The 21130-nt window shown below is 21.8% G+C and overlaps 1 protein-coding gene across 4 annotated transcripts in view; it reads left to right on the forward strand.

The window, feature by feature from the left end:
• Positions 1-21130, forward strand: part of LOC134827865 (protein fem-1 homolog CG6966) — a 36140-nt gene that overhangs the window by 12276 nt on the left and 2734 nt on the right. The window contains exons 1-4 of one of the 4 annotated variants that reach the window (XM_063840726.1): positions 17636-17710; positions 19731-19924; positions 20440-20800; positions 20862-21080. In XM_063840726.1, the coding sequence (XP_063696796.1) occupies positions 19766-19924; positions 20440-20800; positions 20862-21080 (739 nt within the window). In that variant the 5' untranslated portion in view covers positions 17636-17710; positions 19731-19765. Of the gene's footprint in view, positions 1-15723; positions 15803-17635; positions 17756-19730; positions 19925-20439; positions 20801-20861; positions 21081-21130 lie in introns of those variants that run through there. The other 3 variants (XM_063840725.1, XM_063840728.1, XM_063840727.1) reach the window with 3 other exon arrangements.

The raw sequence follows: 21130 nt of genomic DNA on the forward strand, positions 1-21130 counted from the left end.
AGGTTAAATAGCGGCATTTAATATTAAATAAAAAAAATTAAAATATATTCGCGATTTTTTGCGTTGCTGTGCAAATTTTCGAAACTACTGTGAATAACCTTTATTTGGGTGATAAATGCATCGCTTTGTCGTCATTGGACTTGAATTTCATAATGTCACAACCGAAATTCGTGTTTATTTGTTTATTTTTCGGACGAAATACAATAAAATGAACTGTTCGTTGGAAATGAGTCACAAACTTGACTCACACGACTTTCACACAATTAAACGTTTTTGTTCGATTGAAATTTATTCTAATTTATGTCGTTTTGTTCTATTTTTTTTTTTTTCAACAAATCAATCATTTAAATAACAACTGCAACTTTTCTTTATTTATTAATAATTTTTTTTCCGTTGGTTGTCAGAATATAAAAAATTAACTTCTCACCGCACATTTCAACAATAAATGATATAAAAATAAAATGAAATAAAAAAAACGAGACAAGGTTGACATACATTTTAAATAAAAAAATAATAATAATAAAAAACTGACGTCTGTCCACACGTGAAATAAAAAGTTCCGCATGAAATTGCCAATCTGATTTTGGAGCAGCGGAAAAATTATTCCATTTAATTAAATTTAATTTGTTTGATCTTTATTTTATTTACGTAATTTTTCAATTATCGCTGCTTTGATTTACTGATAGGCTGGGGCGGTCAATTAGAGGTTAAATATAATTATGTTATATTGGAAATAAAATATTTTTCTCGCATTTATTTTAATTTTAATTATTTAAATATTTAAATATTTTTTTTAATTTTATAATAATTTTCAAAAAAAAAATTTTTGAAAAATTTTTCAATTATTTTTCAAATGTTTTTTTTATTAAAAATTAAATTTAATAAAAATTTAAATTTAATTTAAATTCAAATTTGATCTAAAAATGTTTTATTTTAATTTTAAATTAATTTAATATATTTTTTTTAATTTTTAAAAATTTTTCTTATTAAAAAAACCATAAATTAAAATCAGTTAAAATTTAATGTCAAAATGTTTTTTTTATTTAATTATTTTTAATTATTAATTAAATATTATTTTTTTATTTTTAATTTACTTTTTTAAAAATATTTTATTGAAGAATATTTAAAGATTTAAAAAAATATTTCTGTCTTTATTTCATTTATATTTTTTATTATTTTTATTAAAATTTTTAAAAATTTTTATTTAATTATAAAATTAATTAAATTATTTTTTTTTTTTTTTTTTTTAATTTTTAATTATTTTATTTTATCATTAATTTTTATTAAAGAATATTAAAATATTTTATAAAAATAATTATAATTTTTATTATTTTTTTATTAATTCAGAATAATAATTTAAAACAATTCAGAAGATTAAATTCCAAAAGATTAATTAATTATATTAAAATTAAATAAATTGTTTTAAAAAATTAAACTTTTTTTTAATAAAAAAATTGACAAACATTCTAAAGCATTATTTTTTATTTAATAAATATTAAAAACAAAAAGACTATAAAAAAATATAAATAAAAAAATAAAATTAAATTTATTATAAAAAATTATAATTCTTAAGTGAAATTTAAATTATTTAATTTTTTTTATATTAATTTTATTTAAATTTAATGAAATTAATAAAAAATGTTTTCACATTTTTTCTAAATAAAAAAAATCTTTCGAAACACAAATTCCTCACATTCAATTATAATCAAACGAAATCCCTGCAATACATGTCAAAGGTTTCATTCCGTTACTTTTAATTAAATCTCCTCATTAAATTAATTAAATAAATACCATCATCATCAAACAAAAAAAAATGACATAACAACAAGTCGTCAGTAAATTCACACAAAAAACTGCGACGAAACGATGATTAATTCGCGCACATTAAACTTTATGCGTTCCATGTCAGACGGTCAACCGATTAACTTTGAAGAATTTTATTCACTTTATTATCTTAAGAATTTCGAAAAACAACTTCATGTTTATTCGGGTTGACCATTCCCTGCTATCTTATCAGCTGCAATGAAGAGCTCCAATCAAAAATTTAATTCGTCTGTAAATAAATAAAAATAAAAATAAATTACCGATATTACAAAATATATTTTCTAGATGCACTCGTCATAAAACTGCGTATGAAATAAATACTCATTTTGTTTGATAATCGGAGTAAATTGATAGTAATTGAGTCGAATTGCGGCGCGCACTCAGATTGTTTACTCGCACAGATAATTTCGTGACCAGATTATTTACTTTTATTACTTAGCTAGACATTGTGACTTTTTTTTATAGATTTAAAAAAAAAATTTTTTTTGAAGTTATCTTAATGCGAAAATCGGTACAGCCCTGCATCATTTGGTATTAAAATATATTAAATTATGACCACACCTGCAATTTATTCTCCTCAAACTGCATCTAACGTTACATTTACAACAACAACAATGAACTAACAGTAAATTCAAGTCACGACTTTTTGCTTTGTTTTGGCTTTAAAGTTGATCTTTCGTTCTAAAATTGTACAACCTGTTACTTTTGCCAACGTTTTAAATTTAGATTTATTATTTTTTAATGTTTTGTCTTTAAATCTTTAATATTTTTAATATTGAGTGACATTTATTAATAAATTTATTTTTTTTTTCTTCTCTTTTTAGGTAAAAAAATAAAATGAATAAATAAATCAAAAAACTTTTTTCTGTGCATGAAAAACTGTAAGTACGAAAAATCTGTCATCTCAGCAATAAATTTAGAGATACTTAAGAAAAGAAGCGTCGAAAAACCTGCCGATGTCAATTACTTTCATCTTTCTTTTTTTTTACGAATTTTCACTTTTTTTGTTTCTTGCAAGAAGTTGCGGAAAAATAAAAAAAAAAGTTATTTTTTTCTAAATTTTAATACAATTTAGACGAATTAAAAAAATATAAAATTTTAAAAAGTAATTTTAAAAATATTTAAAAAAAAATTATTTTAAAAAAATTATTAATAAAAAAATTAAATTAATTTATTTAGGTATTTAAATTTATTTATTTAATTTTTTTTTTATTTTTAAAAAAATAATAAATATTTCATATTTATAAAAAATTAAATAATTTTTATCAAAATCGATTAATTAAAAATTATTTATTATTAAAAAGAATTAATTTGAATTTATTTTTCATTATTTTTAAATATTTTTTTTCTAATTAAATTTTTCTTTTTATTAAAAAAATAAAAAAAAAATTTCGATTTATTTTGAGTTTCCCGCAACTTTCAAGTAATTTTATTGTTTCTTCCGATTGTATTCTAATTTTTTTGACGTCTTTGTTTTATTTTTATTTTATAAGATAATTTGCGGAAATTTACATAAAATCAGTCAATATCTAAAAAAAATAAAAAAAAAATAACATTAAAGATCGGATGGACCATTATTTTAACATGAACATCAAAATAATTGAGTGTGAATGAAGAAATTTATTTTTTTTATATAAAAGTTATTTAACAAGAAAAAAAGAAGAAGACCATTAAAAGTTATAAACTTTCTTCATCTTCTTCAAAAAAAATGGCCTAAACCTATTATTATCAAAATCGTTCCGTTAACAAAAAATTACCCACTCTGTTTATTTGAATTTTATGTTTTATTTTTTCGTTCCGACGAAATTTTTTATTACAATATTGCACACCATTGTCTAGATTTATTCATCTGAAGTAATCATGATGTATGAAGAAATGGATTGTTGTTGATGATATTTGAATGCGATTAAACAAGAAAAGTGTTTACGATGGAATGATTATCATTTCCGCTCAAAAAATTTGAATGAAATTTCTTTTTATCGCGATTGTTGGAAATAAATGAGATTCTAATTGAGACACGTGCAAGCCAAAAAAATAAAATTACAAAAGGACAAGAAGAAAAAAAAAGAGTTGAATGAACTTTACAACAAAACCCACGTCTGCGGGCACATCTGGACGATGAAATTTAAATTAATTGCTGAAAAAAAGATGTCAGCTTATAATTTTTAATTATGATAAATTATTCAGAAAATATATGAATGATGACGAAAAATCTCATCATCGCTACTTTCAGTACTTTTACTCGGTGTACAAGAAACTGCGCGGGAGGTAAAAGAAACAGTTGCCAGCACATTTGCTTATTTTTAGTTTTTGTCGTCGCCAATTCGGTAATCATGTCGCTCGGTTTATATTACTTCGCTTTAAGGGATTGTAATTGCGAGTGACATGACGCACTTTTGTAACTTTCCGTAATAATATAAAAGATCTCTTTTTACAATCTTTGACGTCATTTCAACAATTGCTGAAGTTTATTTTTAAATAAAAATGTGGAAATATGGACCACTGACTTACTAACCGAAATGATTAAATGTAATTTGTACTGTTCAGTGTTGGATTTATTTTTTTTAATTTTATTATTTTAACTTGAAAAAAATATATTTTTAAAAAATTAACTAATAATTTTTAATTTGAATTAATTTTTTTTTTAAATTTAAATTAAAAAATAAATTTATTTTTAAATAAATAAAAAAAAATAATTTATTAAAAAAAAAGAAATTATTTTTAAAAAAATTAATTAAATTTATAATAAAAATTAAAAAATTTTTATTTATAAATAATAATAATTATTAAATAATTTTAAAATAATTAAGAAATTTATTTATTTAAAATCTTAAAATTTAAAAAATTTTTTAAATAAAAATAAATATTTATTTTTAAATTTATCTTAAAAAATTTTATTTTTTTTTTATTTTATTTTTAAAAATATTTTATTTTTTTTTTAAAAAGAAATAAATATTTTTTTATTTTTTTTTTTTTATTATTTTTATAAATTTAAAAAAAAATAAATTCTAATTAAATTTAAATAAAAATTTTTAAAATAATTTTAAATAAAAAAAAATATTTTTTTTCTTGAGTTTGTCAATTTAAAAAAAAATTAAAAACTTACCTAAAAAAAGGGCCTTTTTTGAAGATAATTCTTAAGCCTTTGAATAATTCCGTCACTGAAAAAATAATAATACATGTTTTAATGCACCTTTAAATAAAACAAAAAATTAAATTAGCGCATAACCGGTCCTTACAACGTGACGTTTGTCTCATATTCACCAAAAAAAATATTAAAAAATTGGGCTTACTGACATTGAACTCTACTTTCGAATAAAAATTGTGGGTTTCTGTCATTAAAATTTTATGAAATAATTACAAAACTATCCTTAGTTGCTTTAAAATTGTTACCGCAGTTACAAGTGCGTTCATTTATTTTGGTTTTTTCCCAAAAAATCGCGTGCTACAAAAATAATCAAATCGTTTAGAAACCCAAAACAAAACGAGATTAAGTGATGAAATGTATAACATTAATATATTAAATAACGCATTTCAAACAAAGAGCAAAAAAAAATTCTCACAATTCCAAGTCCAGAAACTTTATTTGTAAACTTAAAGTCCGAAACGTACAAAACAAATAAATAAAAAGACAATTAAATTTTGTAGTTATACAATTTAATAATAAACAAAGTTCGTTATTATTTTTATTATTATATAAAAAAATGAGAGACGTGCGTTGCGTGGGCTGCGAAGAATCAGATTAGCTCTGCTTGAGACGCAAAATTATTTAACGAGGAGTTCAACTGAAATCCATAATAAGCTGCGAGCCATTAGACCAGTGAATAAATTTTCGTGTACAACGTTGGTTTCTCGCTTTAATGCAAAATTTTATGAATAATTGATTCTCATCAGAAATTAAATCACCGCGTTTCAATCATCTTCTTGGCGTAAATTTAAATTAATTTTTGTCGTTTTTTATTAACGTTTTTCAATGAGGCTTTTGCAAATTAAATTTAAGATTTTTCAAAAATTACCCATTTTTTTTTTGTAACAGATAAATATAAATTTTTCAAAAAAAATTAAAAAAGAATTTCTTCCAAATTTATAAATTTTAGAAAATAAATATTTAATTTTTACCCATAAATATTTTTTTTTTTAAATTTTTTAAAAATACAAGAAAGTTTAAAAAAAATATTTATAATAGAAAAATTATGAAATTATTAATTTATTAAATTATTTAATGAATTAAATTTAATAAAATTGAAAATTTTAAATAATAAAAATTAAATTAAAAAAAAATGATTTTTTTTAAATAATAAAAATTAAATTTAAAAAAAAATATAATTAAATTAACAATTTAAATAATTTTTCACGTTAATTTTTAATTTTATTTTTTTATTAATTTTTTAATTAATATTTAATAAATACATTTTATTTGATTAATTTTAATTTATTTAAAATTTTATTAAATAAATTAATTATTTTCTAAAATTTAGAAGATATATTTTTTTTAAATTTAAAGTTAATTTTTTATTATTTTTTTTAATATTAAATAATTTTGAAGAATTAATTCAACATAAATTAAACTTTAATTTAAAAAAAACTTATAATTAATGAAAAAAAAAATCCATCTAAAAAAATTTGATATTTTCCATCGAAAAAAAAACAGATAAAAATAATTAAAAAATTTGCATCAACCTAAAAAATTATTTCACATAAAAAATCGACACAAAATAAAAAAAAATTATTAATCACATATTGCATAACACAATCCTAAAAACGTAACAAGCCATAATTATTGAAACCTGTTGTTGTTGTATCGTTTTCTGACGATGAGGTGACATACCAGAATAAACATTCCTCCCACACGCCAGATTTTTAACGATCTGTCACTACATTAACATATTGCCCATTAGAATAGACATTCAGAACCGCCGATTGAAAAAATATTACATTCCAACGTAAAATATTCATCATAATAAAAGTGGATCGTAAAAATCACACAAAAATAAAATAATAATTGAATTACAGTGTAATTTGACCATGATAATCGTGTCAGTAGTAACGAAAAATCAATCAATATGAAATAAATCATCGACACAATAGTGCGCCTAATTACCTAGATTTTACATGAATTTTTGTTGTTTATTGATTTTAATGCACAAAATTGTTTTATTTTGACTACAAAATATTTTTTACGACCCACTATTAGCTCGAATATTAGTAAACATTGGAAATTATATTGCCAAAGGTCGTGCATTATGCGAGATTTTTTTTTTTTGACGAGTAATTCGGTACGAGGGCAGGCCAAATATTAATCAGCTGTTTTATTGCCGAACAAATTTATTTAAGAAATGCGATTAAAGTCCAAATTACAAAGAAAAAAATCGTTGCGAGGTCCTTTCTTCAAGTATTTTGTTTCCAATTGAGCCTTATCAATGGTCTGTAATGGAAAAAAAATTATTTATTGCAAAAAAGCAAATAATTAGTTGTTTATTTATCACGATGCTGCCTTATCGCCGATGAAATAAATATTAGAGGACAACAATTATTATCAAGGTTCTTTGATTAAAATTCGATGTTTTTCGTTCAAATGAATTTTTTCCTAACAGCTTGTTGTCCCCAATAAAGGAAAAAAGCAACAAACCCCATGAAAAAATAATTGTGATTGCCGCAAGACACGCTTAGTGTTTTTCGTGAAAAGTGACACAAAAAAACAAAACAAACGATTTTCCGACGACGAACAACAAGGAAGTCCTAAATTGAGGGTAATTGTGACTCACACGAAAAAAAAAGTAAAATTCATCATTCAAGTTCATCGTTACAGTTACCTTCTAATCTAAAACGCTTGGTAATTATTTTCGATTGAATTTTTTCGTTCGTCATACACACACAAAGGCGAAAAGTGTGTTAGACGTGAATATTTGATGAAAAGTTTTATTTTTGGGTCTTTCGAATGGGTTACGTAGATGCAAATAAATACACAGAAGTCGCATGTCAAAAAGATCGTATGTTTTATTGTGTAAGGTAGATTGTATCAGTTCAATCACCTATGACACAGAAATGATAAGAAAGAAGTTTGACATGGAAAATTTTTCGAGAAATCACTGATTACACAGAAGAATTTAGAACGAAAATTTTTATTTAGAGGGGAATGGAATGTCAGAAATGGGAGCAAGAATTTTTATGTGAAGTTGGAATAAAATAAATGAATTTTTGTTATTTTTTTTTTATTTTTCACAAAAAACCTTTTTTCAAAAAAAAAAATAAATAAATAAATAAAATAAAATTAAAAAAATAAAATAATTAATTAAAATAAATAATTAAAAATAAATATTTTTTCATAATTTATGTTTTTAAAATTTTTGAGAAATATTTAATAATTTTTATTTTTTTCAATAATATTTTAAAATAATAAAATTTAAATAAAAATTAAAACAATTAAAATTTTAAAAATAAAAAAAAAATAAAATTAATTAATCCATTTTAAAATAAAAAAAAATTTTTATAAAAAAATTAAATTTTTTTTTTCATATTGTTAATAAATAATTTTTTTAATATGCAAAAAAAATAAATTTAATTAAAATAAATTTTTTAAGCGAAATTATTAACATTTACATCATTGAAAAAATTTTAATTTTTTTTTTTAATAAAAAAAATATTTTTAAATAATTTAATTTTTGCATAAATTTTATTTTTTTTTTTTCTTTTAAATCTTTTTTTTATATTTAAAAACATAATTAAAAAAATTTACTTAAAAAATATTTTTTTTAATTTTTTTTTAAATTTCAATTTTAGTCAAAAGGTAATTTAAAAAAAAATTCGATTAAATTTATTAAAAATAATTTTTTTTAAATCTTCATATTTTTTAAAAATAGAATTTTATCAAAAAGTTTGTTCCTTATCTTCAAAAGATATTTTTGAACTCCAAAAACTTCTAGATTTCATCGATCTCAAAACAAAAATATCATTGACGTAAATAACCTGACACAAAAATCAAAAAACAACCCGGAACAGAATCGTCCTCATTATACCGTTAATCATTCCAATCACTCGTTTCGTATTTCAATATCAAGATTGAGGTGACGAAAACACAAAAACACTAACACACTGACCAATAAACGATAAATTATAAGCCAGCCCAGTCAGATATTTCATTATTATGATTAAAGGAAACCTCAAATTCGTTTATATCGCATGAGACACGATAATTGCTCACTCAATTCATATTGTATATTGCTCGCTATTGTTTCTGTATGGCACTCAAATCAATCGTGTGACTTCGGATCGATTACGTGCGTGAGACCTACAACAATAAATAAATATGTTATTGAGGTTATCGCCGAGCCGGAGAAGAAAACAGAAGAAGAATGGGAACGTCAATAAAAATTTTCGAAGAAAATTCGAAAGAGGCGATTTTTTGTTGATAAGAATTAGGCGCATTTCAGAGCTCAAAAGGGTTCTTTTTCATTGAAAAATTAAAATTATTTTTAAAAAATAAATAATAAATTAAAATAAAAATATATTTAAAAAAATAAATAAATAAAAAAAAATTTAAAATTTAATTTTTTTTGTTAAAAAAAAATAAATAAATTTTTAATTATTTAAATTATATTAAAATTTAAAATTAATTAAAATTTTAATTAAAAAAAAATAAATAAAATTAGTTAAATTTTATAAATGTTAAAATTATAATTAAATAATTTTTAAAATAATTAATGAATTTAATTTTTTATTAATTTTAATTTTTTTTTATTTATTTATTTTTTTATTTAATTATTTTAAAAATTTATATTTTAAGAAAATTAATTTAAAAAAAATATTTTAAAATGAAATTTTTATTAAATTCAATAAATTTTAATTAAAAAAAAATATATTTAAAAAACAAAAAAAAATTCAATGAATTTCATTTAAAAATTACTTTTAAAAAAAACATTTAATTTTAAATTTTCTTTAAAAAAAATCTCAATGAACCATTATTGACAAAAGATATTTCATGTAAAGACGCCTGTCGCCAATTCATTGTCTACAATTTCTTACACGAAAAAAAAATATTTAAAAAAAAGTACAATTTTTGTAGACACAGTAAATTTCTAGACAGTTTGTAGACAATTCAATTAAAAAAATTCAACATTTCCGCCCTTTCGTTTCAAAAAATCTTGTAAAATTTTCTATTGTTCTCTCAATTCAATTGTTTGACAGAATTTTTTTTATTTTCTTAAATTCTCTTGTAAAAGTTCAAGGTCTGACAGAAAATTGTTATGTATTGTTTTCGCAAATAAAAAAAAATTTCCACTCGAATCGTCATCTGTTTGGGAAAACTTGTAAATATTTATCGTAAATTTTGTAAATCTTGGCATTTTGACAGAAACTTGAATTCGAGGGTTTTCCTCGATTTTCTGAAAATTCGAGTTTAATTGAAATGTCAATCAATCGAAGGATCCTTCAACGCAGGATGCAGCTCAGAAACAAGGAAGCGAGATTCAATTAAATTCAATTAATCATCGGGCACGACGAAGAGAAACAAAGCGTAAAACCGCACAAAGTGCTCAACAAATAGATTTTTAGTGCTAAAAATAGAATCGAGTTAAAGGAATTGCATGCACGAACAAGTCGTGGATGTGTGTTCAATTGGCAAACAAAGTGTAAACTGTATTTCTTTGTTTTTTTTTGTACTTCTTTTTCATGCATTTTAATGCACTGCACCGAACACTACCTAGAACAAGTTCAATGATACCGCATACCGATTGCCTTATAAGCAAAGTTGTTTCGCATCGCATTTATCGAGAACGAGAAAAGAGCGAAGATAAACAATGAGCTGCTATCCTCTGCCACAAGGAAATAAATTATTTAGAAAAAAAAAAAATAAATGAATCTGTGGGATAAGGTAATGTTCACTTTTTGAGACGAATTGAGGTTGTCGTTGCAAATATTTGACAAAGAATAACAATTTTAATCTTGCTGAATGCGGTTCTTGTCATTTTTTTTTTTTTTTTTTTTTTTTGTAATGAAGAACAATAAATATGACGCAAGATGAGTCACTATTGTAAAGTTGCAATTGTAGCAAAACTTTAAAGAATAAAAAATAAAAAGGGAGAAAAATGCCGCAAAATAAGTGCTTCTCGAATTTGTTCTTCACCATGAAATTGACAATGGATGCATCCAAGGTCAATGTTTATTTTAAATGCATTTCAATTAAATTTAAAGAAAAATATTTTGCTTGAGTTTGATTTTCTTTATAAAAATTTTTGAAAAAAAAAAAAAATTTAAAAAAATTTAAAAAAAAAAAAAAATTTAAAAAAAAAATTTTAAAAAAAAAATTATAAAAAAAATTTAAAAAAAAAAATAAATAAAAAAAAATAAATTAATAAAATTTTTAAAAATTTAATTTTTCTCGAAAAAAAATTAAAAAAACCTATGAATTAATTAATTTATTTAATTTTTTTTTCTGTAAATTTGTAAAAACTTTAACATTTCAAAATTATTAAAAAAAAAATAATAAAAAAATTTAAAAAAAAATTTTTTCGCTTAAAAAATGTTTTTCTATATGATGGAAAATAAATTATTTTTTTTAATACAAAAATAATTTAATTAAAAACTAAAATTCAATAATTTAATATTTATTTTAAATTATAATTTAATAATTTAGCATAAACACAAAGTAAATTAAAAATAATTTATGAAATAAAAAATTATTATTATTTTTTTTTAATAAAAAAAATATTTTATGAATTTTTTAAAATAATTTTAAATGAGAAATAATTAATAAAAATTAATAAAAATTTATAAAAATTTTATATTTTAAAAATTAAAAAAAACATAATATCATTTTATTTGATTTTTTTTCAAAAAAATTTATTAAATTTTAAAAAAATTAAAATAATTTTAAAAATTTTCTAAAAATTTTTTATAAAGTTTAATTTTTTAATTGAATGAATTAAAAATTAAATTTTATATTATTAATTTAATTATAAAAAAAATAATTAAATTTAATTTAATTTTTAAATAAAATTAAAAAATTTTTTTTTTTTTTAATGCGATTTATTTATTTTAATTTAATTATTTAAATAATTTTTAATTTTTTATTAATTTTAAAAATTAAAATTAAAAAATAAATAAAAAAAATTTACTTTTTTAATAAAATTTTATTAAAAGAACGAAAAAAAACAAAAATATGTTTAAGTCATTAATTAAACAAAAACATTCATATATCATGTTATTTTTTTTTCTTGTTTTATTTTTCGCAAAATCATTAATTTCCCCGCAGAGAAGAAAAATTCTGCGAATCAGTTAATTTAATTAATTACTCGTAAAAAAGGGAAAGTCATGTTCTTTCATTGTCCTTCTCTCTCTCATCACGTTAACAAAAACTGCTCTTATCGATTTTTTATTTCTCGTACTTTTCCTTTCGACACTTTTCCATATATTGTGCAAATTAAAACAATTTCATGAGTAACCTTCTCTAAGCACAGTTTAGATTAACGAGAGAGAGTCGCAAATGTCATTGTTTGCGTGCAAGAATTTTTTTTACATTTTTTACGTTTTTCATCGGTTTTCAATGTTACACTCTTCGTTCGTCGTCGCGTCGTTGTCGTTGTTGTATGTGCATTGTTTCGAACGTCATGTCATGTGCAAGGTAGTACCTTGAGGGAAAAAATAACTAATAATCAAGTGCAGCGAAAAACAAAAATCGATAATAGACACGTGTGTGTGCACAAGAAAGATATTTAAATTATTTTTTTTTTTCATACAAAGTTTGAATTGCATGAAAAATGCGACAAATTTTGCAAAAATATTTTTTGTGGAAATTTTTCCTAAAATTAATGGAGACGCCTTGTTAAAAAATAATTTTTCATTTTTTTTTTTGGAGTCATCGATCGACCTTGTTACGTAAAAAATTCGTTCTTTTGTTGTTTAAAACGTGTCACTCAATCAAAAAATTTATTTTTCCAAATATTTCCAAACAGAATTCGGAACAAACAAGTGGTTCATGCCGCTATTTTTTTAAAACATGCCAAGCCGGTTTTTGCCGATTTTTCTAGAAATCAGATTAAAATGTCTGAATCAAAAATCCTATTAACGCGCTCGTGTATCAAATTTTTCATGATTTTTTACAAAAAAAAAATTACGAGTCGAATTCAACCCTCATCAAGGGGCTTTTGTGTCACAAACCATCCTCCGTTCTTGCGCCATGATGCGTGACAATGAGCGAAAATGTCAATAACAAGAACACATTTCCTTTTTTTTATCAATAATTGATCAGCAGCGGCAACTTCCTGTCTAAAAAAGGTCATTTAATGAGGATTTTATGATTCACGATTCATGATGAAGACGACGCCTTTGACAGGAAAGCAAACAAAGACGATGATATCTTTTTACCTTACCCTTGTTTACTCGACTTTTCCCTGTTTTTTCGCTTTATCAATAGAAAAACACACGAAACGACAGAATTGATTGTGTTCGATGCCAAGTCAATGTCAAAAGTGTAATAAAAAATATGATAAATGCCGAGGTTAAGGCCAAAAAAGAAAAATTTCTCCCCATTCCGTCACTTTTGCTTAACACGAAGAAAAAACGGGAATTATTGACAAAACAAACTAATTTTCCTTTCGACGGAACAAAAACAAAAAAAAAATAAATAGATCAACGTGCGTGACGGAATTCCCTCATCAAATGACGTAGCAAAAAATAAAATTCTTGATGGGTATTTACACCTGCAAGTCAACAATTATTGCTAAAAATAATGAAACGGAAAGTTTGCTTGTCATAAAAAAATGAACAAATTAATCAGACAAGGCTTGAACTTGAAAAACTTCCTTGTTTTCGTTGAAAATGTTCAACGACTAACGGTTTGCTTGTGCAAGAAAGGTATTGAAAAAAAGTGCATTGTCGTGTATTTTAAAACAGCTTTAAAGTTCAATGCCAGAATAAATTTTATCAATAAAAGTGCAGTGAGACATGCAATATTATTCATGTACTCGTTGGGTATCGTTAAAGGTATTAAATATTATATAGCACTTATGGGAGTGTTAATTTACGTGAAATAGAAGAGAAGTTGCTGCAAGTAATTTTCACCGAAGCTCATTTTTGAAAAAAATATTTTTAAATATTTAACAAATTTTAATTAGGTATTTTAAAATTTATTTTAATTTAATTTTAATAAAATTTTATTGAATTTAGAAATTAAAAAAAAAAAATAATTTTAAATATTTGAAAATAATTAAATTAATTTATTAAATTAAATTATTTTTAAAAAAGCAAATGAAAAAAAAAATTGAATTTTTTTATAATAATTGAATGATTTTTTTTAATTAAAAAATTTTTTTTTATTATTTTTTAAAAAAATTAATAAAAAACTTAAAAAATATTAATTAATTAATTTAAATAAAATATAATTAAATTAAATATTAATTTCTTTACAATTTATAATTAGAATAAAAATTATTTATTTAAATTAAAATTTAAATAGTTTAAATATTTTTTAAAAGTAAATTAATTAAAATATTATATTAAAAAAAATTATTTTTTTTTTAAATTAAAAAAAATTTTTTATTATTTAAAAAAAATAATTAAAATTTTAAAAATTTTAAACAATTGACTAAATTAAATTATTTATTAAATTGAAAAAAAAAATAAAAAAAAATCTCAAATTTATTAATTATTATTATTTTTAAAATTAAATAATTTTTTAAATATTTGCTAGGTTTAAATTAATTGGAAAACGATTTTTAAATTTTTAGCGATCATTTTTTGAAATGACATTTTGTCAAATTTATTTTTTTTTATTTTATTTATTTATTTATTTTTTTTAAATTTTTTTGATCTAAAAAAAACTTATAATCGAATATTTTTAAATATATTAAATTAAATTTAAAAAATTAATAAAAACTATTTTTTTTAAATAAAAACAAAATTATTTAAAAAAAATATATTTAAATTTATTAAATTAAAAAATAATTAATTAATTTATTTAAAAAATAAAAATATATCAAAACAAATTAAATATAATTTTAATTCAATGAAATTAAAAATAAAAAATAAATTATTTAATTAAATTGAATTTAATAAATAAATTTTTGAAAAATTAAATATAAATTTTAAAAAATCACAGACAGACAAAACTTACCTCCTTAGCGAAAAAAAATTATCCTCAATGCCTTTTATAAGAAAAAATCCCCATGTAATATTTATCAGCACGACATCTTTCTTCTTCTGTTGGCTGCAAAACTTCCTTTATTAACTTTTAATCTGCCAGATTAATTACTCGAAGTACAAGTTTCTCTTTGGTAATTCCTTCCAACACTCTCAACAATGTTAAATTAATGCACATGAAATTCCTTCCATTAACGCTCAAACAAGTTTTTATTCTCTTCTCGTTCCTAATCAGAGACAATCACATAAATAAATCCGCTTTGACATGAACGTTACTCACAGCTCAACGTGATTTTTCTCTAATTTAATTAAATCCAATAATGGACTCTGGCATGGGGCTACGTCAATCGAGGAAACACGTAATTGAGTCATCTAAATATTTATTTATTTAGGCCAAAAATGAAAAAAAAATAAAATTTTGCCCTTTGACCTCTTTTGTTTTGGCGATCTATAAAAAAATTCTCGAAATTTCGTATAGAAAAAAATTTGTAGCGAGAATTATTAATTTATTGAATCAAAAAAAGACAAAAAAACAACTTTATCTAAACATGCATGAACAAATCGCGTCATTTGATATTCGTATGTCCACACAACGCGTTCGCGATCGAATGTTACACAAAACGATAACAAGAGAATTTAGTATAAAGGTGATCAAGCAACAGTGAAGACGTGAAACGCGTTTGTGAAAAAAAAAATTTTTTACCAAAAAATTAGTTTTTTTATATAAAAAAAAGTTTTTAAAAAATAAAAACAATAAAAAAGTGAAAAATAAAAAAATATTTAAAAATTTAAGAAAAAATAAATAAAAATGTGGAGCTTATTGCAAAAATTACTCCTGAGAAAGGTAAATCCATCAAAAAAAAAATTATGCTGATGACGTTCATGCTACGTAAAAGAAAAAAGAAAAAACACACAAAAAACGTAAATAACGAGTTTCGATGGAACATTCTAGTTAGTCATAAAAAAAATATTTTTTTTTATTCAAAATTTTTTTTTTTGCTAATTCACGTCAAAATCTCACAAAATTTATTCATAATCTGTCCAATAACCTGTAAATTTATTTTTCTTCATGGTAAAAACCGGCAAAGGCGAGGCTATAAACTTGAAAAAACAAAATATCGAAAAATATCAAAGACAAAATTAATTATCATACAAAACAAACGAAGCGTAGGGAAGATAACAGTCCGTTATATGCATTCGTCGATGTCTTTGATTTCGTTGCAAGAAGGTCAAGTTCATCATCCTCTCGCACGATACAATTTTGATAACTCGTTAAAATATGTGTGTTTGCCTTAAACCGGTTCAGTTGCTCGCGAGTTCATTCACAAAGTTTGCCTTGAATTGCGTTCATGCGAGAGTCAGAGAAATAAAAAAAAAAGATTTGTGCTAATGTCAAGAGAAGTAATAATGCTAAAAAGTGTTATTGCGTCGATTTGTGGCTACAAAAAACACAAGAAAAAAAGTTAATTGCATTACAATTGTTCTAAGTAAATAACACCTCGAGTCATCGTGCGAAAAACAAAAAAAAAATCACAACGAGAAGGAGTCTCCCGAGTGAGTTTAAGGCAATTATGGAAAATTGTTAGATAATTAAAAGGTCGGATGATCGAAAAAAAAATGATGTAACGAATGTCGTGTCGATGCTAATTATTGCGAAACTGGAATTAGTAATGACTTGCACGAATATTTTAAAAAAAAATGTTCTAATGGCTGATTTAATTGAAGCGGGAGAGATCATAAAAAATATTTTAATTTTTTCAATAAAAATTTTTAAAAATAAAAAAAAATAATTTAAAGTAAAATTTATTTTTTAATTTTTTATGATAAAAAAAATAAATTTTATTAAAGAAAAAATATTTTTTATTTATTTATTTTTTTAGTTTTATTAATATTTTTTCCAAAAAAAACAATTTTTAAAAATTTAAAAAAATAATTTTAAGGAAAATTTATTTTTTTTATCAAAAATTAAAAATTATTTTTTTTAAAGAGAAAAATATTTTTATATTTATTATTTATTTTATTTTATTTTATTTTATTTTTTTTTTTTTTTTGAATTTAATAAATTATTTTTATTAATTAATTTTTGTTTAAATTTTAATAAAATATTTTTTTCTGAAATGAAATGAATCAATAAATCTTCAAAAAATATTTATTTTATTTAATTTTTTCTACTGAAATATTTTTTTATTGTATCATAAAAAAATTGAAAAATGTTCTTAATTAAAAAAATTTAAATTTTCATATAAAAAATTATTTAACATTCAATTAATTAATAACTCCAATTAATTTTTTTTGCAATTAATTTTTTTTTATAAAAAAAAATTAAAATTCAGAATAAAGCTTTATTTCCCATTAAAAATGACAAAAAGTAGCAAAAAATAAAAAAAAAATGAGACCTTACTCAATCTTATTCTTGTTAATAAATCTACGTCAAAACATCTTCCTCAGCAACAAAAAACAACAACAACAACTTTTTGCTTCTTCCGAATGAAGTCAGTTGTTCTATCTCTGTGAAAAAAAAATCAACAGAGAGACGCACAACAAGCACGTTGTATATGCGGCATGAGATATGCGTGCAAAAAAAAGTTGTTAATGATGCTCTCTGTTTATTATTGTGATCAGTTGCTGTTGGCATCGCGTTGTAACGAGACTCAAATTACGCGACGCTTAAAATAAAACAATTATTTGCCGGTGTTGTGTCAAAAGTAAACAAGGGTGTTGTAAGAAAATGGAAAGTTGTGCGAAGTTTTAAGTAATATTTGATCGTAAATGTCAATATTTGAGTGATGTTTTGCATGTAACAATTAACTAAAATGTGATTAATTTAAATAATATTTTTTTAAATTAAATTTAATTAAATAAAACATAAAAAATTTAAAAAAATATAATTTTTGATAAAATTTAATTTTTAAAAATATTTTTAAATAATAAAAAAAATAAAATTAATTTAGTTATTAATTATTTCAAATTAACAAAATCCTAAAAAAAATTTTAAAATAAAAATTCATTAAAATAAAAAATATTTATTAAATTAAAAATAAATTTCAATATTATTTAATATTTAATTTATTTATTTATAATTTTTATTAAATATTGATTTAAAAATGTATTTCATTATTTTTTTAAAAAAATATTTAATATTAAAATTTAATTAATTTTTTATTAATTTATAAATTTTTGTTATATTTCTTCAATTTTTATTATAAAAGTTAAAAAAAAATAAATATAAAAAGTACCATCCGTCTCCATCGAGTGCATTTAAAACAAAAAAAAATATGTCACTCGCCTCTTGATCTCGTTCTAATCAACCGCAACATTCTAACTGTAACAACTGTGCAAACATTAACAGCTATTATCACACAATGCAAATAATTACACACACGAAAAAAAAATCAAATAAAAAACTGACATGCACACGTAAAATGAGATCACATTCAATTAAACACTCATAATTACCGTACTTTTGTGCACACATGTCGCTCAGTTGCATGCACGTGCTTTTATTTCGTGTATCTAAACACTTGGCGAGGGCAAGGTCAACTACATTTACGAGCAAAAATCCATAAGTGACAATTTTTATGGTTATTTTTAACCTTATTCATCAAATGAATGCCGGTGCATTTTTTTTTCAGGTTTAATGACACGAATCAGATGATCTACTGATAAAAAGTCGCGTCCTAAATCCAGTCAAGTGCTGTTTTTATCAAGTGTTTTTGTTAAAAGCCAATTTGAATTGTCAATTGGCTGTTTTTGTTAAAAGTTCATTCACTCGATGACAAAAAAAAAGTTGTCTAAAAAAGTTTTGTTGATTGAAGGAGCAAATATTTCGCGACAGAGAACAAAAAAAGTGATAATTAATTTTTTTGTTAACAATTTTTTGTTAAATAAGTTTGTTGGAAAAGATAGAATCGACCTTCGTTTGTTCTTGGCATTGTCTTGTTTAAGTAGTTGAAATAAAGAAATGGTTCTTTAAGAGCTAATTGCGCATTTATTTGTTCAAAAAAGGTGCAAATTAAAGTTTTTTTGAAACAAATTTGCTAAGAAAAAAATTTTAATGATTTATTTTTTTATATTTTTTTAATTTTATTTAAATTTTAATTTAATTTTTGTATTATAAAAATAATTTTTTTAAATTAATTATTATTTTATTTATTTAAAATAAAAATAATTTTAATTAAAAATTAATTATTTTAAAAATTTAATTAAATTAAATTTAAATAATTTAAATTTAAAAATTTTTTTTTAATAATAATAAAATTTTATTTTTAATTTTATTTAATAAAACAATTAAATTTAAATTTAATATTTAATTAATTAAATTTAATTTATTTTTATTTTATTAAATTAATAAAAAAAAATAATTTAATTTAAAAAATTAATTTTAAAAATATAAAAAAATAATTTCTTTAATCAAAAAACTTATTTTAATTAAAATAAATAAAAATTATTTTAATTTTATTTAAATAATTTTATTAAATTAAAAACATAAAAATTTCCAGAATTCTTGAAATTTCTTTCATTAATATCAAAAACAACTGAGTCACAAATTGACTTTTAAATTAGCACGTTTATGCAAATATTGTCCATGCCAATAGAAAACACCTTATGGAATTTATTTATTTAATTATCAATAACAACTTTTCGATTCACATGCGATTGCAATCGACTTCTCGGCTTATTTATGGATTTTTACACGTGAACTCGATTTCCTGAATTGAATTTTCTCCAATAATCCATTGAAATTGCGTCATAATCTACAAAAAAAAAAATAGATAAAGAACATTAGAGAAATGAAAAAGTACAAAATATGATCGTTATACGAAGTTATGGAAAAGTGTTGAAACAGTATAAAGTGAATGGCGTTGTGAAATTTGCGCGAAATGTCGTAAAATCATTTTTTCGTTTCGTTTCGGGGAATTATTTATTGAATTTTCTTCGAAAAAGGCAACGTGTGAAATGTATCTCGGTGAGTTTTGAGGATTTTTGAACAAAATTTTGAACATGGATGACAGATTTTTCTAAATTTGAAAAAAAAAAATTAAGTTAAAAGCTAAAATAAAAACAAAAATATTAAATTAAATCAAAAAAAAAATTTATTAAAAATTAATTAAATTTAATAAAAAAAAAAATTAAAAAAAAATCAAAAAAATTAAATTGAAAAAAAAAAATAAATTTTAATAAAAAAAAAAAAAAATTAAAAAAAAAAAAATTGAAAAATTTTCTTAAAAAAATTTTTAAAAATTTTTCTTAAAAAAAAAAAATTAAAAAAAAATTAAATTAAAATTAAAAAAAAAAAAATTTTAAAATAAAAAAAAAATATTTAAAAAAAAATTTTTCAATATAAAAAAATTATGATAATTTAGAATTAATTATAAAATATTTTTAAAAATAAAAAAAACTAAATGAAAATTAAATAAAATTTAATAAAAAATTTTTTTTCAATTAAAATTTACTAAAAAATAATTTTTTTTCTCATTTTAGGGCTATGTAACAGGTCGAGCACAAGACGACATCGACTTACTTGTTTCCGCAAAAACTGGCGGCGCAACGCCTCTCCTCATTGCTTGCCGAAATGGTCATTACGACATCGTCATGTTCTTGTTAAAGCGTTGCCAAGCCAACGTTGAACAAACGGGCTCCGTAATTTTTGACGGCGAAACGATCGAAGGGGCGCCCCCATTATGGGTCGCAGCAGCTGCCGGTCATTTGAACATCGTCAAACTCCTCGTACGGTATCACGCGAACGTGAATAGCACAACAAAAACAAATTCGACGCCATTGAGAGCGGCATGCTTCGATGGGCATTACGAAATTGTCAAGTTTTTAGTGAACAATGGAGCAGGTAATTTTCCCGCCTTTTTTTCTCGTGAAGCTGAATTTAATAAAAAAAATTTTTTTAACAGATATCGAAGTCGCCAATCGCCATGGACACACATGCCTGATGATCGCTTGCTACAAAGGTCATTACACAATCGCGGAATTCCTCTTGAGTCTGAATGCGAAAGTGAATCGACGAAGTGTCAAGGGAAATACGGCGTTGCACGATTGTGCGGAATCGGGATCGTTGGAAATTTTGCAGTTGTTGTTGAAACATGGGGCGACGATGGATGTCGATTCGTATGGTAAGTTGTTGTTGCGTGATGAAAAGTCGTAAAGAAATGTGTTTTTAATT

The sequence above is a fragment of the Culicoides brevitarsis genome, chromosome 1 (genome assembly GCF_036172545.1).
Source record: "Culicoides brevitarsis isolate CSIRO-B50_1 chromosome 1, AGI_CSIRO_Cbre_v1, whole genome shotgun sequence".
In the NCBI taxonomy this organism is placed as follows: domain Eukaryota; kingdom Metazoa; phylum Arthropoda; class Insecta; order Diptera; family Ceratopogonidae; genus Culicoides; species Culicoides brevitarsis.